This window comes from Dasypus novemcinctus, chromosome 11 (assembly GCF_030445035.2).
Source record: "Dasypus novemcinctus isolate mDasNov1 chromosome 11, mDasNov1.1.hap2, whole genome shotgun sequence".
Classification (NCBI taxonomy): Eukaryota; Metazoa; Chordata; class Mammalia; order Cingulata; family Dasypodidae; genus Dasypus; species Dasypus novemcinctus.
This window is the reverse complement of record NC_080683.1, coordinates 100,669,613-100,693,179: the sequence shown is the minus strand read 5'-3', so window position 1 is coordinate 100,693,179 and position 23,567 is coordinate 100,669,613. Positions and strand designations below refer to the sequence as shown.

General features: G+C 38.3%; 1 protein-coding gene and 1 long non-coding RNA gene across 3 annotated transcripts in view; one reads left to right on the top strand and one right to left on the bottom strand.

Moving 5' to 3' along the window:
* Window positions 1-456: 456 nt before the first annotated feature.
* SMPDL3A (sphingomyelin phosphodiesterase acid like 3A) lies at window positions 457-20,640 on the bottom strand. 2 transcript variants are annotated; one of them, XM_071218644.1, is made up of 9 exons: window positions 20,221-20,471; window positions 17,227-17,386; window positions 15,579-15,792; window positions 14,496-14,640; window positions 10,875-10,971; window positions 8,028-8,191; window positions 7,372-7,552; window positions 3,915-4,039; window positions 457-2,322 (listed from the first exon to the last, which is right to left on the bottom strand). In XM_071218644.1, the coding sequence occupies exons 2-9, from the start codon at window positions 17,282-17,284 to the stop codon at window positions 2,005-2,007; spliced, it is 1,302 nt and encodes a 433-aa protein (XP_071074745.1). In that variant the 5' UTR covers window positions 17,285-17,386; window positions 20,221-20,471; the 3' UTR covers window positions 457-2,004. The 2 variants fall into 2 exon arrangements, with proteins under 2 accessions (XP_071074745.1, XP_004469142.2); XM_004469085.4 differs by lacking the exon at window positions 17,227-17,386 and having other exon boundaries at window positions 20,221-20,640.
* LOC131280441 (uncharacterized) overlaps window positions 20,622-23,567 on the top strand; it is a 31,199-nt gene continuing 28,253 nt past the window's right edge. The window contains exon 1 of the long non-coding RNA XR_009188036.2: window positions 20,622-21,095. This is a non-coding gene — a long non-coding RNA (uncharacterized lncRNA). The remainder of the gene's footprint in view (window positions 21,096-23,567) is intronic.

Here is a 23,567-nt window from a genome sequence, read left to right as displayed (position 1 = left end):
CATAGCTAAAAGTCACAAAATATTCAGTCAAATAAGTTCTAGAAGGACTCATACAGTATATCATATTAAATTTACACATTTAAATAAATGCTATGTACTTTTTAAGGGCACGTGTTTATGTGGTAAAATTATCAAGACCTGCACGTAATGAAAAGACAAATTTCATGGTGTTTATTATATCTGAGGCAATGGGAGCTAAGCAGGCATAAACAAAGCATTTCAGCAATACAGTGTGTGGGAGAGGGATGAGTTGATAGGGTGGTTTGTGAAAGAACATGTAATAGTATGACTATTTATGAAAGAAAAACATTCATTTGAATGGATATTTACTAACATATCAATGGCCCTAACTAAGAACTTTCTCCTCTTTCCCTCACTACCCATCTTTATTCCCCTCCTTCCTACCAATATGCAGATAAATGGAGAAATGAAACTTGTAGGCATATCAAGACAAAGTTTACTGTAGACATAATAAAATTTATTATATATTTGAACACAATCTCAAATAAACCACAAAAAAACTGTAACATTCTCTTGAGTTTTAGAATGGAAAAGTTGATTCAACTACTGATAGTGTCCCTAAATGCCACTGAAACTTTAAAGTCCTTTATTTCTATTTTAAGGTGAAAATAAACTCAATTCAAAAAGATACCATTAAAATTTTAAGCTTTAAAAGAATATGGGAAGAACCCTAAATGTTCACTGCCCAACTTCCCCAGTTGGCAGGAACGTCCTGTACAATAACCCTGTAAGCCCAAACTACTTCATTTCCAGTGTTGAGAGCTTACAGCCCAAGTCAGCTCATGCCATCTTTGGTTTTTACTGTTTCTAAATTGTTCCTTTTATGGTGCAAACTTGTTTTCTTAGAATTTATGCCCATAAATATGATAGTATACAAATACATGGTCTAATCATTTACAAATGCCAACTTTAAATACAATTACAGGCATGATGATTTCCAAAGTATGTGGTTACTTTGTAACAGTGAATTTTTGCTTTGGCAGTCTCACTTATAAAACATATTAACTTACTTTTTAAACCTAAAAAGCAAAAACACAGAAAAACAATGTTTTTCTAATGAATAGTAATGGTTTCTTAAATATAATATTTTTATTCTGTAAAATTAATTTTCTCAGCCCTTTGGGAATCAGGATGATTTGAGTTATTTATGATGAGATCTTCATCTACAAGACTCTTTTTTTTACATGGAAATCAACCAGTCAGAAGGATGATTAGTTCCACTCTCTTCATCAATTGACCTAAATTTGCTGATTTTACATCTTCTCCGGCAAGCCAAAGGATTGGGTGTGCAATCTCCTCCTCAGCCTGCCTCTCTGCTCTCCTGCTTTAATTCTCCCAGTTACCCGGAAAGCAGACTATAGCTTGTCCACGTAAAAGTCCTCAAATCATCCCATTAAATAAAAACTCATTTTGAGCCTTTCTCTTGGGGTGTCCTGGCAAAGAAAAGGCCACTGCTGCATCCTGTCACACTTTCTTTGAGAAAAACTCATACCTTCTGATTGATTTCAGGAAGTATTTACTAAGTGCCAGGTCTTGTACTAGGACCTGGAGTTGCTGGAAGGACAGCTTGTGACATTCTCTTCCTCAAAAGTTGGCAGTGCTAATGATGGCACTCCACTCACAGAGTGAAAAAGTGAGGCAACCCGTGTCCCATGGTGTTTAGGACTCGGACATGGCCCTAACGAGACCTTGGTGTTTTTCCAAGAGTAGATAAGGCATAGCAGTTTTAGTCTGAGTTTACGTGTGAGGTTTTAACAAGAATGAATTAAAAGACTGACATTTTTCATATTAAGAATAACTGTTATTTAGTGAGAAGTCATTTGCTTTTCTATATAAATGGCAATTTCAAAAAGGTCCTACATAACAACAAAGGCATATTCAAGTCAGGAATTCTGCTGGCTCAATCTTCACAAAGATTTATATAACAATTTTCTCAAATCAATCTCAGAAACAGAGCAATGTTACATTTTCTGTGAACACAAACTAATGATTGTACTGGACGTAATACTGTTTAAGGCAATCTCTGTAGGAATTATGGTCAAGATTCATAATTGCACAAATTTGAAAGGCCTTACATTTCGCATCACAAATTGCACTGCTGTCATAACTCACAAAGAAGTAGTTGTAGTATTTTATAAACTGCTTACTATCCAGGACTGCCAATTGCTTGGCTAATCCATATAAACTTTTTGGCTGCAAATCTTCAATATCATAGGCCTGGGTAAGGATGTACTCCAGCTTCCAGTTGGATTCTCCCTTTAGATTAGCTTCTGTCAGGTTCAAGTAATACTGCAACATATCCTACAGTTCAAACAATAACAAAGCCTGGTTCATTTATCAGCATATAAAGTACTGCACAGTGAGAAGAGTCTATCATACCGGGATCTGTGTGACTTTTATCACTTAACTGAAAGTTGTGGTCATTTTTAAAAAGCAAGAATTGGTTTAAAGAAAAAGCCTTGATCAAAAAATATATATATAAAAATACTGAAAGGGTACAAGAGGAAATAATCCAAACTATATAGAGAAAATACGGAGAGTAAAAAGCCTTTGATTCACACACCTTGGCGATTACAGCTGCTGATGGATGTGGATATATTATAAATCAGTTAATGTCACTTTGGGAGCTTGAAATTGGCCATGATCGGAGTATTTACATCACAGAAATTGGCAAACACTACAAATCAAGATTTTTTTCCCCTGGAGAACTAATTGTTAAACATTTACCAGCACCCCTGTGTGTGTATGTGTGTGTGTGTATAGCTCTAGCCTTAACATGCAAACACAAATATAATTATAATATACATACCTATTTAAGTTTTTGGATGTGTTAAGAATGGAAAAATACTTGGCAGTTTTGCACTTTCAAAAACTATTTTATTTAGTGCTATATCACAGACATCTTTCCATGTCAGTAGATACACACACACATACACTTATATCAGAGGTTCACATCCAAGAAATAGGTAACTATTAGTTGTCAAAGAATTTCTTTAGACTAGTTTAAAGGTCAACTATATTATTTCCTCATTTAATCTAATATTTATGAATTAAACCAGATTTTTTCTGCTCTACCTCCTTTGTGAAAGCATGCTCTGGGAAAAAGCAGAGCCATCTCCTACTAAATTTATCCTGGATAGAAATGCAATGACAACAACAGAGACTAGATTTGAAGTGAATTTTTCCCAATATTTGTAGAAAAGGGCAGTTATCCAACCTGAAGGACCCATGAGCTAAATGCCTAGCCTTTTGATGTTAAAGGGATCTCAAACATCAATCCTGCACACACTCCCAAGAACTCAGTTGCCAAGATAAATGTTCAATCCAATTTTTCTTTGTTTGTTCGTTTTGTTTCTCCTAATATTTATTGGGTGTTTACTTTGGCTAAGCATTTTTCTAGGATGTTTTACATATATTTACTCATTCAATCCTCACAATTAATTCACAACTCAGAGACTTCAGTAGTATTTTAATCCCCATTTTTCAGAGAAGTGGACTGGAAGACAGAGAAATTAAGTGATAGAGCTCATGAGAGAATATGGTTCTAAAGCCGTCTCTACACTTACATTCTGGTAAACAGGAATTAATAACAAAAATGGCTTAGTGAAGAGTTTCAATATGCATGCAAGTCCACAAATTAGGTACCACCCAAGTAAATTTTCATCTAAATACTTGTTAGGATGGACAGAAACAGCCTCCCAAAGCCGATCTCATAAACCCACACTTAGGAAATGCTGGCAAATATTACAAACATCAAAAATAATAAAGACATCATGAGATTTCAATATAAAATAAAAGTCACACTATTATGCTTAGAAACATCCAACTAAACTAATGAAATCTGTGATGACATGCATTAATATGGAGTCAACTCTAAAACTATACCAACTTACCAATAATTTATAATCACGAGCAGCATATTGAAATAGTCTTACGCCAGGATTGTTGGTTTGTTTTTCTTGCACACTCTTCACTGGAGTAACAGCAGGAGCCACAAACAAGGAACTTACTGGACTTCCTAGATAAAGCACATGTAATTATGCATATTTTAAAATTGTGTTTAATTACATTAAAAAATATGAACAGATTCCAGATTACGATGTTAAGATAGAACAACCAAATGATTCGTGATTAATGGATCCTGATTTGAATATTACAACTATAAAAATACATTTTTAAGAAAATTGGGGAATTTGTTATTCTAAATATTTATTATGGACAAAAAAAATAGTAATTTTTATGGTTATTCAGCATTACCAAAGAATTATTGTTGATTTTGTTCGGTAAGGTAATTTTATTGTGGTTATTTAATGTCTATACATTTTAGCAAAGCATACAAAAGTATATAGGGCTGAAATTATATGATGTGTGAGATTCATTTAAAAATACTTCAGGGAAGCGGATTTGGCTCAAGGGATAGAGAATCCGCCTACCCAGGGTTCAAACCCAGGGCCTCCTGGCCCATGTGATGAGCTGGTCCAAGCGCAGTGCTGATGCACGCAAGGAGTGCTGTGCCACACAGGGGCGTCACCTGCGTAGGGGAGCCCCACATGCAAGGAATGCACCCCACAAGGACAGCCACCCTGCATGAAAAAGTGCAGCCTGCCCAGGAGTGGTGCCGCACACACGGAGCGCTGATGCAATGAAAAGAGACACAGATTCCCGGTGCCGCTGACAAGAATATAAGCAGACACAGAAGAACACAGAGTGGATGGACATAGAACAGACAACTGGGGAGGGGGGAAGGGGAGTGAAATAAATAAAAATAAATAAATCTTTTTAAAAAAATTTTTAAAATAAAAATAATTCAGCAAAAAAAAGAAGGAGAAAGGGATAGGTAAAGCAAATACAGCAAAATCCTGAAAAATGTAAAATACAGATTTGTTCTATCTCTACTCCCTACTTTTATGTGTATATATACACATTTATATATCTATTACGTGTCTATTTTTATATACATATTTGAAAACATTCATAACAAAAAATACAATTCTATTACAAGTGCACATACACAAAAATACATATAGGGAAGTAAATGTGGTTCAGGCAATTGAGCTCCTGCCTACCACATGGGAGGTCTCTGGTTTGGTTCCCAGTGCCTCCTAAAGAAGACAGTGAGCTGATACAACAGGCAAGTTTGGCAAGCTGACACAACACACTGATCCAGCAAGAGACACAAGCAAAGCATAATGAGAGCCACAACAAAGCAGGGAGCGGAGGTTCCTAGTGCCTCCTAGAAAAATGAGCAAGACAGCAAGCTAGCATGATGGGCTGGCATGACAGGCTGGCACAACTGGCAGGCCCAGGGAGCTGATGGAAGCAGGATGACGCAACAAAAAACAAAGAAGAAAAACAAAATGAGAGACACAACAAAGAAGGGAACAAGAGGTGGCTCAAGCAATTAGGTGCCTTCCACCCACATTGGAAGTGCCAGGTTCAGTTCCTAGTGTGTCCTAAGAAAACAAGGACGATGAACAGGCACAGCAAGTGAAAACGAGGGGGTTGAGAAGAAATAAATAAAATAAATCTTAAAAAAAATATATATATATATATATAGACAAATACACATACACAAAACCCAAAACTAGCTTGCTCTGCAGCTCTACCTAAAACAATTCATACTGACCAAAGTGACATTATTATCCTAGTAATGAAAGAACTTGTAACACTGATATAAAGACAATGGTCACCAGAGGTTCTAAGGGGAGGGAGAGGGAAGAATAGGTGTAACATGGGGCATTTTGGAACACTGGAATCATTCTGCCTGACATTGCAATGACAGATATAGGCCATTACACATTTTGTTAAAACCTATATTATTGTGCAGTGCAAAGTGTAAACCATAATGTAAACTCCATACCACAGTTAGTAGCCATGCTTCAATATTTGTTTATCAATTGTAACTAATAAAGATGTTATTAATAGGGGGAAATGTGAGAAGGGGGGAGGATGGGGTATATGGGAATCCCCTATATTTTCAATGTAACGTTTATGTAGTCTAAACTTCTTTAAAAATAAAGAAAAATAAAAATTAAGAAAACCGTATTTCAATAATCACATAAGAACTTGATTAAAAGTGTCACCATGCCTTATACATGTTATGACTAAATTTCTTTCTGAGTAAAAAAAAGCTATCAAAAGCTGGAAAGGGGGCTATTTCTATGGAGCCAATTCATTCTAGATGAAAGAGGAACAAAATTTTTAAAAATGTACCCAATTACTAACAATATTGCTTATTGCTTTTTCTCCTGACTAGTGTAAAATCAGACCTTATTTTATTAACTCCCTATTTTCTGCCCTCATGCAGCAGTAATCTCTAAAAATGGGAGACAATCTAAAATCATTGTTTTGTTTGATGTTAGAGCCTCTTTTTTTAAAATTTTTTTATTTTTGTTTTTTGTTGTTGATTATACACTTGGGATGACCTGTATGATTTATTAATACGTATCAAGAAAAATGACTTTAAAAAATGCAGACCAGTAAGTCAAGCCCTCAATATCACTGCATGTAAAATGAACCTCATTCTTCAAAAACTGAAAATTAGTAGACCCTGAGGGAAAAGGCCTGGAAGAATGGGTGGAACATAGGGTATTGTTAGGGCACTGGAACTGTTCTGCATGATCCTGCAACGATGAACACAGGCCATTACATATTTTGCCAAACCTGTAAAATTTTATGGTGCATACTTTCTTTTAATCCTTTACACTGATTTATTTTTTTTAATATATTTTTATTTATTTTAAAAAGATACTTAGATTACATAAAATGTTATATAAAAAAATATAAGGGATTCCCTTACGTCCCACTCCCCACACCTCCCACTTAGAGCCTCTTCTGTTTGTTTTCTTTTAACGCTACCTTGTGAGAACAACAATACACACTTAAAAGTCAAAGCTTAGTATATTTTATTTTAAAACACTATGCTTACTTTTTTAAATGCTGAGAAAAGTAAAACAAATCACATCAAAAGAAAGTTAAATAACAGGCAGATAAATAACAAGCAGTACTATTTCTCCAAACTCAAGGATCTAAAAGAAAATTTGAGAGAACCAAATTTCAGAAGCTATTATGCTGACAGCAATTAAATGATGCGGGTCCTGAGGAACTTAGGTTGAAAATAACCCAGTTGCAGTTCTAATATTATTTGAGCACTCACCGTACAACCATGTGAGGTAACTGAAAAGGCTGGCACTGATGAAACTTAATTTACTGGATCAGTAAATTTACTAGTTTCTCCCTGTTTTGCCTTAGCAATCTTGGACCAGGGAAGTATTAGGGAAAGGTGCTGGGTCTTCCCTACTTTCCTTTGGTGTCTTGAACTGAGGAGATTCAAACAGAATATCACCTTACCTTTTTTATCTGTAAGAACCATAATGCTATCCCTGTGAGTGTGTCCATAAAATTGTCCTATAATAATATCACTGTATTTTCTAAAAATATCTAGTAACTTCTCATTATAATATTCTCTCATCGCTGTGATGTTCTTTGAGGAGGGCAGATACCCCACTGGGATATGTGCTATGATGTACACCTGAAAGAAGAAACACAGGGAGGACTGATGAGAATCCATTTACACACTTACCATAATTAAATGACATTTGGATGCCCAAGACTGAAAACATATTAATTCAAACCTAGCAAACGAATATACCATCTCTCCTATTTAGTACAAGAAAGAGTATGAAGCTATTAAGGTCACTATATTTGCACTCATCTCATTTAGACTACACTGTTGACAATATGAGGGAACTGTGCCCTCGGTTGCAAATTTTTAAAATGGTCCTCTTTTTATATTAGCAGATGTCAATCCCCAAAAAATTAAAAGCAAAATAAAACTAAACAAAACAACTACAGAGATAAGTCATAATTTATTTCTTGTGAAACCATCTTCACATTCTAATACTTTTCTTCATACCTGACATTCTCTCCCCCCACCCCCAATTTCAATAGATATACTTGTTTAGTCCTCTGTTCATTCCCTGATGATTGTGGTCGGTGTGATCTACCTTCTCCTCATTTTGCCGAGAGCTATTCAAGGTATATTCTAGCCATTCAAACTGATATGCCGGGTCAGTCTTGTTCAGGGTCACAATATTTGGGCCGTAATACAAGTTTGTGTTTAGACTGATGATCCTAAGGCTCAGATTAACTTTCTGTGAATAAAAGCCACCTATAAAAACAAATCCAAAATGCATTTTAGGAAAACACACACATGTGTATTATTGTAAAAGCAAATTCTTAATTAAGGTTTACAATCCAGTCTAGAAGTTTGTACTTATTTCTCATTGTTTAGGAGGTACATACATTCACTGTCATTAAATTAGAATTAGATTCAATGAACATTTATTGAAAGTCTCCTAGGTGCCAGGTTCAATGCTGGCACTTCCACATAATGAAGTAGCAAGAGATGAATACTATATTGCAGTGGCTTGGAGCTGCATAGACGCAAAAAAAAAAAAAAAAAAAGTTCTTAAACTTAATCCAATCCTGTGGGTGTGAACTCATTTCAAGTAGGACTTTTTGATGAGGTTACTTCAGTTAAAGTGTGGCCCAATTCAATCAGAATGGGTCTTACTCCTAACAAAGTAAGTAAGAGTCCTTTGTAAGTGGAATGAAATTCAGATACATAGAGAGAAAGCCACGGGAATCAAGAAGCTGAAATTCAATGGAACTTGGAAGAGAGGGGATAGGCCAGGGGAGGCCACCGTGTGCCCTGCCATGTAACAAAGGAGCCCAGTTCCAAGGACCCCTGGCAGCTACCTCCAGAATATGGCCCATGTTCTGCCCAGAATTTTCACCCTGTCTTTGGGGGAAACCATTGCCTTGATGATACCTTGATTTGGACTTTCTCTTAGCCTCAAAACCATGGCTAATAAATTCCCATTGTTTAACCACCCTATTACGTGGTATTTGGTGGAGCAGCCGAGGAAACTATTCAGATGAGGAAAGGATTAACTATTTCAGTACCAAGCGATGAGTTATTGAATTTTTGTAAAAGAAAGATTAACACACCATCCCTAATTTTATATTATTGGAAAGTTAAGATGAGGGATATTGTAAATCTAAAAATCCAAAGAATGCAAACACACTTGGAGTTTTCCAGAGTCTACTGGGAAAGAAATGGCAGAGGAACTAGAGTTGCCACAACCTCAGTGCTGAAGAGGCATAAAGGCAAGCAAGTGTGTGATGCAGTGGTGGCAGGACACCCAAGGGCCTGCCACAATGATGCTTCCAGAGCTAAGCCACTGCGATCTTAGCCCTGCCTCTGGTGCTCTCCACTCACTCGCCATCCATGCCTTTCCTCAGCTTTCAAACATGACTACTCACTGCCTCTTTGATTTCCTTTATTCTTCCCTGTCATCATGTCAGCTTATGATTCTTAGTATGGTTGCAGCAGGGAAAACAGGTATGAACCTGATGGAAACTATTTTTGCACAGCTGCCCTTTAAGATGTTCAACATTAAACATGTACCCCAATGTTTTAAATGTAGAGTTGTCCTAAATCCATCCCTCTGCACCTTCGACATCTTTGGGCCAGCAAGCCATTTACGAGATCTTTTCTGCCCATTTCCTCCACTTTACACTGAGCCTCCTTTGACTGAATCTAGAGTGTCCCTTTAGGAACCCTGAGTGTTTCTTGTGACTCTCTCTTCAACCTGCACAACTTTTCCATGTGTTTGGGAGCCTAGGACAAGCCTAAATTAATCAGGACCATTCATTAATTTTAAGATAGCAGGTCTCAAATTCATATACTCTGTGATTTGCTGAGTGGTAGCAAAATAATAAAAATAATAATTATAATAATAGTGGCAAGCCAAAGATTTTTAAAAAATAGTGGAAAAAATAAGTTACAATGGAGAGACTTCTAGAACTGACTTAATATTTGTCTGAAATTTTTCAAAACCCCAAGATTTTAGTTTACCAGCTGGGTATTTCAGTTAAGCTCACAAAATGTCAGGGATTTTCATAATTATGGCTTGTAAGCCACTGGAGCAGGGACTTTGTAGGCAAAGTTCCCACTCATGGAATGTCCTACTGTGGAAGGCTTAGGCACCATTCTTCCCAAACTCTCAAGGTCCATTTTAAAACCTTAGTTAACCTCAATTTGCCAGCTGTTTGATTTTATGAAATTGGGCTTACTTGGTTAAAAGTTAGTGGCTGTTCTCTCTTTTCAATACATTTGCTAACTATAAACATATGCTTTTTAAATTTAATATTAGGTGAAAAAAAATAGTATATAATCCAAGATACTAATTACAAGCATAATGTTAAAATATGAAATTCACCAAAATGATATATGGGGGTTTGAAATGGTGGAATTCTTGGTTATTTTTCCCCTTTTTAATTGTTCAACCTACTATAATGTGTTTATATTGCTCTCTTGAGTTTAAAGGCATTTTAAGACAAAAGGTCAAGGAATAATTAGAAATGCATGAGCTTAGGAGAAAGGTCAGGACTGATGGCTGGAATTGAGGGTACTTGCCCCATGGCTGAAGCCGTGGTGGTCAAAGGCTCTGAGGTACACAGAAGGGGCCGAGGAGAAGCAATGGAGACAAGAAGAGAGAAATGCAATATGTGGAACATATGCTTTTCTGTACATTCCAATCCCAAGCTCTGCTTTTGTTTCATGAGGAACATAGCTACCTGAGGGTGGGAGAAGATTAGGAAATGCTCCCTACAAGATAAACTGGTTCACAATGGGTGTCACAAAGCCATGTTTCTACTGTCCTCCACAGAAACTGGGTGCTGAGGCTCTCTGGCATTGGCACACCCAGACAAATATTCAAGATTTATGTCTAAACTGCATGACTAAAACTGGAGGCAAAATAGGGATGAGTTGTTATTTCACTTACCTTTCCTTAAAGTATGAATAGCTTCCTCATTTAACCATGGTTTCCAAAGGTCTGCTACTGCATTGTACACTTGGCTGGTGAATGTAGGCAGTTGATCCTGGCCACAAACGATACAATCCACCACTTATACATTAATATACATATAAACTAATTAATTTAAGCATTAAGTGAACATGTGCTACTGCCTTAGGTATCTGGAGATACAAGGATGAATATGACAAAGACTAATCTTCAAGGAATTTATAATCTACTTGAGAGAGGGGAAACAAAATATAACCTGCAGGCCATAAAACAATGTCCGGAGTGCTACTATAGAGGTTCTGGAGGATGTAGGTGCAAAAACTATCAAGTCTGCTCCAGGGGTTAGGGTAGAGCGCCATGAAAAATTTGAACCAGAAGTTGAATAATGGTTGCACCAAATCGACAAGAGGCCTTAAGGCAAAAACAACAGCCCAGCACAGACAGAGAGGTAAGCAAAGTGTGCACTACATATAGGGAAGAGCAGGTGTTTTGGGGTGGCCAGGTATGGGTGGGAGAATGCTTATTTAAGAGACACTGAAGGCAGGCTTGAGAGTGAACAAACAGGGCCTGGCACAGCATGCCACAGGAATAGGAGACTCTTCATGATTCTAAAATTAAACAAAGCCTCTGAAATGTTAAAACTATTACAAAGCTTCTTAACTCACTGAATGAAGATTTGCAACTGCATGCACTTGATTTGAAGATGCTTCTTTATAGCAACATAAATTACATCGACATGTTTTGACTTTCTAAAGAATACATTATAAATACAAAACATTTTTATTATTATAAAGAGGAGAAAATAGAACTGTCTTTGTGGTGACATAAACTCTAGGGATAAAACGAAACAATAAGAAAGAAAATGCTGAATGAAAATCCAGAACTCAATTGTGAAGTTGGGTAACCATTTCTATTTTTTTGTTTTAAAGAATGATATTAAAAAATTGAAGCTCTTACATTCACTCCCCCCATTTCCTTCTTCATACTGCTGATAAAGATCTATTTCTTAAAGAAGTTTCCCAAACAGCATTAATCAAAACAGTCATTTTCTATGACACCCAAGTTCAAGGTGACTTTTCACAACTACCTAATAATTGCTGAAAACATATACACTTAGGATAAGTAATAACCAAATAATTTGCTTTAATTAGAACTAATTACCCAAAACATCTTTTCAGTATGCATAAGAGATCAGATAACCCCACTGAGTTTGACAAAGGCTTAGGCCAATTTAGATTGTGATTTGAAAAACAGTGGTAGTAATAATAACAATAATAATATAAAAAACAGAAAGTGTGGACTACTTGTTTACTTTGGGACAGATGCCAACATACTAATATGATTTTATAAAATCTTTAAATTATATTAAAATCACTCTAGACTTTCCTGTGTTCTAAATATGAAAAATATGAGCACCAGAGAAAACAGAGGCATGCGCAGTGAGTGCCGTGCCACCTCTTCTGTTGTAATAGTTATGGACCTGCATCAGTATGTGTATGTTTATGTAACCATGGAGCATGTTTATGGGCACTTAATGGAGAAATAACACATCAAATTTATTTCTTCCTAACATTAACCAGAATTAGATATCAAATAGTTTCTAAAAGAACTTGGGGTTTTTTTCACGTTTCATTTGATATTTCTGAAACTGCAGGAGAGATGGCAGTAGAATACTGAAAAGAAAACTATTTTAGATATAAAATCATAAGCTAGAAAGACAAACATTTAAATGTTTAAATTTTTCCTAGCTATGCATATAATTGGATTTATTTTGGAAGTTAGATAGTATCTTTATCTTTGCATTATTAAAAGATTTGACTTTAAGAAGACAGAAATAGAGGTAAAATAAAGCAAATCCTCAAAGGAGTTAGGAAAATGCTTCTTGTATCACTACTGAATGCCTACATAACGTATGAACAAGCTGCAATAACCAGCATCTCACTTATTCAGGGCTTATTATTTGCCAGATAATAAGCTATTCCCAGGAAAACTTTGCAGGTTAGGCATGATTGTTCTTACTTACAAATGAGGAACGTACAGACCAGGAACATTTAGTGAGTTACCAGGTTGGTCAAGCCATTAAGAAGCAGGCCAAGATGGGGACTTCAATTCTAATGAATATGACTCCAAATCCCCCATACTTCCCCCTCCACCAGCTAGCTGCCTGTCACCTAAGGCAAAATAAAAACAGTGTGTATAGCCTTGGGACACCTGTAGATTGCTGGTTCTCAAGCCTTTGAACTGTGATATCTACATCTCAACATCCCAAAAGTTGACCATTGGTTGAGATGCTGACTCACAAAGACTTACATACTGTATATCTTAAGACTTGAGGCCAGTACCACAAAGTCATTTGAAATTTAGGCTTGCCCTAGATTACAACTTATCAAAATCACTGTAATCAGGTTAGATAAGCAAAAATATCAAAGTCCCCATTAAACACCCAGATGAGATGGACAAGAGATTCTAAGCAAAGAAACAATATAGACAAAGATAGAGAGGTATGAGAATGAATACAATGCATAGGAAGTATTGAGTGTTTTAGTCTGGGAGTGATGTGCCAAAGGAGGTTGGTCTAACAGAACAAAGGATTGGGGTGAAGAGCTCTGGGATATGGTGCTTTTTCTGGATGTGGATGTGGATGTAATTCTGAGAACTTGCACAAGTAGCCTAATGTTTCTGGCCCTCAGTTCTGTCATATATAAAATGAAGGGCAAATGTAGCCCAATAGTAGGCAAATTTTTCTGTAACAGGCAAGATAATAAATAGTTTAGGCTTGTAAGATATACTGTCTCTGTCACATCCTAATCAGCTCTGCCATTAAAACACAAAAATAGCCATAGACAATGCAGAAACAAATGGATGTAACTGCATTACAAAAAAATCTTGATTTACAAAAACTGGCCATGGGGAAGTTTGGCGTACAGGACATAGTTCACCAGCCCCTGGACCTAACAATCTCTGGGATCTCTTGCATCTTTACAAATCTAAGATCTGACGCCACAGAGCAGGATCCTGTAAACAGGACTGGCAGCCAGCTGTTATGCACAGGTTGCTTAGGAACTTCGGCTCTGCCTAGAAGCACATCTTAATTAGATCAACTTCATTAGACTTGAATAAGGAAGTCCCTCTTTGCTTCTTATGACAGTTTGCTATTTTTTTGCTTTATAAATACAATCTAGTTTAGATCAGAATGTGCAGAGCTTTGAATGCCTCACAGAAAGTTTTCAAAATGAAAACATTTGTCAACATTAACCATCATTGTTAACCCTGTCATGGAAATGTGAATGAACAAACACAAATTTTGAAAAAAGAGAAATTGAGGAAGATTATGAAGGAAAGCTCAACGTAATAGTCCAAAACTAGGTAATTTGTTTCTGAAAACTCACTATTAACATAACATTTCAGGAATCATTAAAAGCTTCACTTCAAAGTCCCCAAGGCCCTCATCTTGCTTCTTCAATAATCAGCATTAGGAGCCCACACCACCTCCATCAGCCGACTACTTTTTTTCCCACCATGGGCATGTTATTGTCATAATTTTGACACTACTCATGGGAAAAATCCTCTAAGCACTTCTGGAAGTTGAGGTGAATTTACCTGTGGCCAGTAGTCATGATTACCCAGTGCAGGGAAAACCTGGAGATTTGGAAAGAGACTCTGGACAGTGGTTGTCATATTAGCGATCACATTTATGACGGTGTCTGTCGAGAGTTCTCGCACCGGAACGTGAGGAGGGCTATCTCTGAAAAGTAGATACAACCATAGAGAACAAAATCAGTTTCTATAAAGAATCACGGGACTAATGCATGAGGCCTTGCCATGCCTATCATTGCAGATTTCCACTATAAAACAGCCAATGCCTTTAAAAAGTGTTGATAAACAACTCTATACCTCCCTCTCCTCTGCAGAGAATCCTACTGGAAAGAAAATGTCACGTAAAAGAGAAGCTGGAAATCACAGCCTATTTCACTGCCTGATGGAAGATTTATGAGAGGCTACCAACCTACCAAAAATGGGTAGTATTAAGAGTATAAAGTTCAGAGCAAAATGCCTGGATTCAAATTTCAGCTTTGCCACTTATGTGCCGTGTGGAAGTTACCGTGAGCAAGTTACTTAGATGCTCAGTGCCTCCATTTCTCCATCTATAAAATGGGATAGTAATAATACCTATTGTTAAGGTTGAGTTATGATATATAAATTAAACAGCGCCTAGCACAAAGTAAGCACTCTGTATTACCTATAATAATCATTCCTTCTACTAGAAACATTGGCCTCTTCATTTTGCCATGACAGATAGGACTAGTTGATTATATCACCAGAAGATGATGCTTTACAAAATCGTCTTCACAGGGTAACTCCCACTGTAGCCTTTTGTTCTTGCTTTCAATTTAATTAAGACCTATTTTCACATTAATCAACACTTTAAGACATTTATACAAAAATGTGCTAGTTTTGGATTCATCTCTTATTAACATAGACATATTTTCAAAGCCTGCATAAAATATAGGAGGTTTTAAGAATTTTCTTATCTTGGATAATGTTGGTTAATTCTATCTATTGTTTTTCTAACCAAATAATTCTTAAAACATAATTAATCATAAGGAATTCAGCATTCAAATGAAGCTTAGGAGACTGTAGATGAATACTGAGGAATTCATGCCTATTTCTCTGAACACTTACCCTGTCCATATCATGAAAGATGCTTCTTGTCCTGAATTTTTAATAAAATCAAATGCTGACAAAATAAGTTGATATGGAGAATCACACAGAATGTCTCCAAAAGGGCCAGGATTGGAGGCATTTGCACCTTTGGATGAGGAGCACACTTTTGTGTGGTCATCTGTGATGTGGTAAGTGGGATCTAAGTGTAAGTCAGTCACATGCCAAAACTGTCCTGTTAATTAGAAAAGAAATGCTGTTAACTCTAGTTCTTCTTCTTTGGAATCCCCATGCAAATATTTACAGTAAGACTAGAGACAGTGGTTCCTCCCTGTGAAGGTCATAGAGATTTAAAAGTTCGTAAACCCTAAAGTTAAATGCAATCCTTCCTGGATTAGCTCGGAATAAGCAGGACTATATATAACAAATCTGAATAATGAAATACGTGGAAACATCCTGCTAGGATGTCAATAAAAACATCACACTGTGTCTTAAAAGCATGTCCCCTGGCAGAATTTAAGGCTTCAGAAATTACATTCTTCTTAGAGAAAAATTGACACAGGAATATGATGTGGTTTGTTAGGTTACACAGTGAGTAAATTGCAGAACAAGGAACTAAATCCTACTTCTAATTTCTTGCCCTATCTTGCCTCTCAACATTAATGTAAAAAGAATATAAATCTTGAATATTAGCTTTTAAGCTAAAAGTAGGATTTTCCTGAGGTTCTTAACATGTATTTAATAGAGGTACATCTTCTCTCATGAATGTCTATAAAAATAAAATGTTAATTATATTAAGGAAAGTGTTTTTTAAGGAGGATGCTGCCAGTGCGATTTTAGGTAGAAGCCAAAAACCTCTGCTTGAAAATCATCCTGAGAAAGATTCTTTCATTGGGAAAAAATCCTACTACTACTACTAATAGTACCTTCTCAATTTATTAAGCATTTACTATGTGTGAGGCACTGCAATAAGCAATTTAAAAATAGACTTATTTCAGTCTCAAAACTACTCCCTGAGGTAGATATGATTGTCCTCATTTAGAGTTGAAAAACAAAGGCTGAATTGATTAGGAAATATGCTCTGATATGCACAGCTAATAAGGCAGAATCAACATCTGAACCCTCATTAGAAGAGCCCCCACGTTTACATATACATAATTTCCGTATATCTTCAGTGATTTCACTGCACCCTCAGGAGCAATTTTTAAATTATTTTAATACTGAGATTCTATCAGATTGATTTTTTTAGTTCACTCTGATTATCATTGATCTATATCAGAAACACGTCAGTCATGACATAGCAGTATGTAGTTACATCAGCAGCAGGTAGCAAACGAGGTAGGATGCAAACCTTCATCTTTATCAGTATGTCTGTATGTGGGCAAACACTAGAAGAAAAAGCTGCTGCAGGAAAGTGAAAGTCGAAAAGAGTTGATTTGTTAAGGTGGTAAAAATGTCAGTTCATTTTGGTTGCCCTTTTTCCCAATATTGTTGTATAATTTTGTAACACATTTAAGTTTACAGATAAGAAGTGGTAGACAAAAGGTCCAGAAGAACATAGACATAAAACAGCTTTTGTGGTCACTTACTAAGTTTTTAGTCACCATTTTAAAAAATTACCAAAAGTAATTTGATTTATTTTATTCCCAAATTCAGAAAATACCCTAACCTCTGTTTTCAGCTTTAAACCAAACACCAAGTAGAAGTAGCAGAAAGCTCTGAATCATCCTGGAGGCTGTTCTTCCTCAGAGTATTAACATATAGTCCATCTCATTTTCATGTAAACAGGTATTTCTTTTAATATTTGTAGAATGTTAAGGTGTAGTAAACTGCATACAAGAGAAAGTATAGCACCATGGCTAAGAGCAGAGACTCCACAGTCAGACTGCCTGCCTTGCAATACAAGTTCCACCACGAGCTATGTGACTTTGGCCTCTGTTTCCTCATCTGTAAAATGGAAATATTCCTAGCATGAGAATTAAGTGACTGAGCTAACACACTAAGAAGGTCCCTGACATCTAGTAAAATCTGTTAGTTTTATTACTGTTCTTTTGTAACCCAAAATCTAGAGTAATGGTTAAAATTTATTGAATACTGATTATGTGCTGAGTACTGCATTTTAGACTTTGCATGTATTAACTCGTTATCATCTCCATTTCATAAATAGAGAACTAAAGTACACAAAGATTAAGTCCAAGTCACATATTTTTTTAAGCAACAGAGCCAGGATAAGTATTCAGGGAATCAGGGACTCCAGAGTCCCTGTTGCCAGTAGCCTTTGCACACACTGTCTGTCTTCACATTCTAAAGTCCTCCAATCTCACTTTCCTCACATGTAAAACAGATGTGCGATACATGGGCGATGATTAAGGGAAACAAGACCATAGAAACATTAAATTTGTATAACCAAACTGAAATGCATTAAGGCCCCACCCCTCTGATGGAAATAGTCCCTGTGTTTATATATTCCCAGCATCTCGAATATTTCTACCTGCCAGGGCCCTTGACAAGCAATTCTTTAATTTACATATGATGATGACGTTTTGGCAAAGGCTGGCCCCAGGATTTTTTCAAGGTCTCCTTCAGTATTAAAAGCTGAACCACAACTGGTCTCTCCAGATCTCCAGTCTAGTGCTCTTTCAGCTCCACCCACATTGCCAGACAGATAAAGGAGGGTAATTATTTAGATTCACTGAAGAGTGTCTTTAAAGAGAAGCCTAGAATGGAACTCTGGCAAGTTCTTAACCTGAGATCCATGAATAATGAACTCTGGAGGCTTCACACCCATTCCTAATGAAATTGGATACAAAATGCTGTGTGCGTGCGTGTGTGTGTGTGTGTGTGTGTGTGTCCAAGGCCTAGGACCTGGCCTGCAGCAGAGCTCACACTCCAATACAGGTCCCCCAGTCAAAGTTCAAAGTTCTTTTCACTACACCCCAATGATTATCTCATTCTGCAGACAATATTTAAAAAGAGCACAACGGAAGTATGTGCAAGTGTGTGCATGTATGTTGTCAATATATCTAGATAAATGTGGATATACAGTGGCTGAACATTATAGATATCTTTAAGTCTAAGAAAATGTTAAAATTTATTCTAGAGAACTTACTGAACCGTAGTTCAGATGTCTGGATTGGTGGTGGTTGTTTGAAAGCAGGGTTTTTGTTCCTTAGTTCTTAAGTTTGGGTCCTATGTACCAAATACTGCAACAGGTCCCTGACTAGCACTAGACCTCTCTGGGTCCTAGCGCCCTCATCCCCAGGACTTAAGAGTGCAGAGAGCTGAGGCTGGGAATCTGCACACAAAAATATAAGTAAGTAGAGGCCAGTCTCAGTGAGTATTGGAAAGGAAGTAAAGGAGTTCAAGCACTATTTTTTGTGGGGTAGGAGGAGGTCATATCAAATGGAAAACATATAAAATAATATATACAAGCTGAAACTGCTGCATCACTACTTCAGGCTTTTGAACTCCAGTTACTACCCCTCTCCCTTCCTCTCCAGTAGGAGATGACTCAGCTTTGTAGCTTCCCTATCAAATTCAAGGTGAGAAATGGAGAGTCACACAGTCCCCAGAAAGTTCTCATTCAGCCCCTCACTGGCAATCAGATGCCGAAAACCAAAAGTGAATTTGCCTTCGGTGGGTCTCCTGCAACCTGAGAGATTTTACCTCAAAATCCTAAATAGTCACATAATTACAGGAACACAACTCCACTTTTTTTTTTTTTTTTTTTTTGCAATTTCTTGTTTATGACTGTCATCTGCCACAGTTGGGAAACCAAACTTACAGTTCTTGCTTTAAACAGCCTGACAGCTGAGTCATGAGCACTTGGCACTCAGACAAAGAGGAGGCATTTACCCTGGTCATTCTCCAAGTCGTGTAAGAGAGAGAACTGAGAAACAAGTCGTTTTCCTAAGAGTTTCTGGAAGATGTGTAAGACATCCCAAGAGAATGAGAGAGAGAGCGCGCGCACTGTCCTGTGTCTCAGGCACAGCTATCCCCAGAAACAAAACAGAGGGCCACCTCTCTCTCTCTAATTCTTCAGATATCGGAGCAATCAATTTTAAACGGCATGGGGGAAGCCAACACCCTGATCTTTAGAACAGAAGGCCCACATGTATCGTATCATCTCTCATCAAACGTTTCTCTCTTCCAGGCCAGTGGTTCTCAAACTCGAGCGTCTGTCAGAATCACCCGAAGGATTTGTTAAGCACCGCTGGGCTCCAGCACTGAGTGTCTGACTTGGTGGGTCAGGGCTGAGGCTGAATGTTTCCATTTCTAACAAGTCTCCGGTCTACTGAAACGTCCACCCCAGAGGCGAGGGAGCACCCCGCGGCTCCCGCCCCGCCCTGGGCAGATTCAGCCCGGGGACGACCCACTCCCCGCTTCTTTCTTCCACGAGACCAGCCGCTTTTCCTTCCTCCCCAGGGGACCAAGCCGCCAGGAGTCGCAGGGCGTAAACCAGAGCAGCCGAGGCGCAAGCGCGCGCCCGCGGCCCCGCCACCTCGCGGTCCGCGCGCGCCTTCTCGCCTCCCTCCCCGGGTGGTCCCTGCCGTCTCCGCGCCCAGGGGGCCCGGGACCCTTTCGCCCGAGCCGGGGCCGGGCGCTCCGCCTAACTTCGCGCCCCTGGCAGTCCCGGGGAGGCGAAGGGCCGCGCACGACTCACCCACCGCCGCGGCGGGGCCCGGGGCGCGGGCGGGCGCCAGGGGCAGCCCGAGGCCGGGGCGGCCGGGCCAGGCGACCAGTAGGCAGCAGACGAGCGCGCCGAGCAGCGCCATCGCGGGCCGGCGCTCGGGGGACGCGGGCAGGCCGGCGGCTCCACTCGGCGGGTCCGGCCCGGGGGTGGGGACGCGGTAGAAGGCGGACGCCGGTGTAGACGCCCAGAGGATCACGTGCTAGGGCAGCGTCCGCGGCTACGCGGCTCGTCTGCGGTTCAGCCGCGATTAGCTGCCCTCTTGTTTCTTCTCAGCGTTGGTGACTGGTTTGGGAAAGAATGTTCTTGGGCCAACCCCACGCAGATCATCTTCCCTGAATGCTACCTGGCCCCAAACGGATGGTGCTGCCCGGCAGAGGTGCCAAGAACCCTGAAATATCATGATTTGGAAACGGAAGAGGGCAGGAAGAAGTTAGGGAGAGAGCAGTGAATCTCAAAGTGTGGTGTGTCAGCACGACCTGCGCACTCTGGTTAGAAACGAAACGCAAATTCTCAGCGTTTCCCTCCCCCGGGCTACTGTATCCAAAACTCTGGGAGTTGAGCCCGGTAACTAGTGTTTTCACAAGCCCTCCAGGTGAGGTGATGGTAATGTCTGAGAACCACTACTCAAAAGACTGCTACAACTGAGTTAGAATGTCTCAGAACCGTGTCGTACACATACCAGAGTTGGTCGAAAATCATAAACGGAGGTGGTTGATTTTACTCTTCCAAGGATGTTTTCAAGATACTTAAGTCTGACAAAGGAGCCAAAATCCCCAAACTGCTTTGGGTCGTGTATTCCGCGTTCCAGTAATAGAACCTTTTATAAGGATGCTGACCTCCTCAAGGTAACAAAGCATAGAGTTTAAATTATTTGGAGAAGAAAATAGCCTCCTGAATTACGAACCTCCTAAAAGATGTTGTATGGTGTGTTTACTTATACTTGGCGTCTTGTGTAGTTTAATGGGAGTGGGTCTCATGAAAGAGGCTTTGAAATGCGAATCAAGGCGCCTCCGTTTTTCCGGTTCAAGTCCTGCCGGGGCGGTCAAGTTCTGCCTAGATAGGAGGACAATTAGAAAGCACTGTGAGAGCCCAAGTGCTTTTCAGTCTTGGAGAAAGTGGTCCTCGGAATTTCTCAGTCTGCAGTCTCCAGAGGATAGGGGTAGATGGAGCAGAGAAAAAGTGAATGGTGAGCTGGATGAGAGAACTATTTTAAGGACAGCAAACTGACTTGTGAATTTCTAGTCCAAATATTGTGAAAGATGGGGAAAGGATAAATTCAAAATAATAGCAATTTCACTTTCTTTTTTTCAATTTTTGATATACTTACTGGAATTAAATTGGTTGTGAAAGAGATCTTCAGTAAGCTATAAAATGACACACATTTTGAAACCTAAGTGATATTTGCAGTCCTAATAATATGTTAAAATTAATGAGTGGAAACACCATCCTCCTTTCTATCCCCTCTGTTTTCTTTTGTTTTCCTACAAAGCACAATGCCTTAAATCTCTGGGTGACACTCTCAACCCTGGGTATATATTTGTCAGACTCCACCTTCTTTACGCACGTGTATTTTGTTGTGAGGGTGCATATCTGGGGATGGGGGCAGAAATCACCTAACAGGAAATTTCTGCTTACTGATTTTCAGCTGTATATGACTGGAGTTCAAAAGATAGCCTTCTTTAGACTACTGTGTGTCTTTGAGACCTTGGAATTTCAGAGTAGTTCTCCCAGGGCCTCTAGGTTAAATTTCCTTTCGTCTTGGTAATTTTGCCTTTGCTGTTAATGATTTTTTTTAAGACAAGTCAGATAAGTTAGTATATTGACAGATTACTGTATGATATAGAGTACAGCTTGTGGAAGAAAAAGGATTGTCACTTCCTGTAAACATTTACGAAGCAAAAATATCTATTAATTATCTTACCAGAAAAATGCTTTTGGTCCCCTACTGCAACCTTTTTTTTTTTTTTTTAACCCTGTGGAACTTTGTTTTCCATTTAATCTATCCCAAAACCTTTCCATTCTTCGCCTCTGACCCAGTTGTTAAGGAAATTAATGCCAGGATGTCATTCGGCCTTATTAGAACGAGCTGAAGCTTAATCCCTATCCCCACCCCATCCCTTTTCTGGTTTACCTAAAAACAGAGAGGCCTGGATCCAGCTCCCACCAGCTTCTACGTTAAAAATCAGTAAGAGTTAAGTGGTCCTGCCAGAAGCAGAGGTGAGGGTATCAGAGCACTTGAAAAAACATCTTCCCACTGTTCTGTTTCACGATTTAGGACAGAGGTAGATTTGGTAGTTTCAGAAATGGTAGCCTTAGCTAGACAGTCTTATCTGGACACTCAAAGATAATTGTACTTTCAAATGTTAAATCCTATAGCTGCACTTAGATTTTTGTAATTTTCATTATAGTGATTAAAGTAATTCAGTATTTGGTTTATGGTATCATTGCAGTGAAATGTGTGTTAAAGGAAGTTTCCTAATAGTTGTATGTATTAGTTAACTGGACCTTGAAACCACTGGGTTGATGACAAATGAATGTTTTATATTTGTCCTGAAAAATATTTACCTTCCCTCCCCACCCCCAGAGGCTGACAGAGGAAAGATTTCCTAAGAAATGATGAGTGGAAATAAAATCTTACATTTTTGTTTCAGAAGCAGAGTTAGCTAAAATATTACATTTTTGAGAGGAAATAAAAAATCACAGTGTGTATAGGTCACATCTTGGTATTATTTACTATTCATAAGTACTTGGACAAGTAAAATTCTCTAATCTTCAATTTTCTCATCAGTAAAATAGAAATAATCTTCCTTCCCTGCTTCATATTACAGGGTTGAGAGAAATGTGTATAAAGTACTTTGTAAACTATAAAATAGTATTTGGTTTTTAGTACTTTATAAATGCAAACCCTAAACAGTTACAAATATATATTTTATTTGCTTTGGTTTGGTCAACTCAATTCCAATATCCCTCCCTTTCCAATCCTCCAAAAATGGAATTGGAATGCTTGTATGTACATTCCATTTTAACACTCCTGTTGACTTGGTCCAGCTCAATGTACCTGGAGACACATCTTCATAATCCAGGTTAAAATTCATTCCCTTTCCCTGTTTATAGTTCAGTAAGAAATTTTGAATGTATAATATTTTTATTATATATCTGCCTTTTAACAAGATGCTTTGATGTATATCACTTTGTTTCTTGAGACTTTCTGTTTCTAATGGCAAGACTTCCATTTCTTGCCCAAGCTACTATCAGGAGGCTTCTTGGGCCCTGTCCAAGTGAGTTTAAGCATCACAAATTTTCCATGGAAGTTTCGA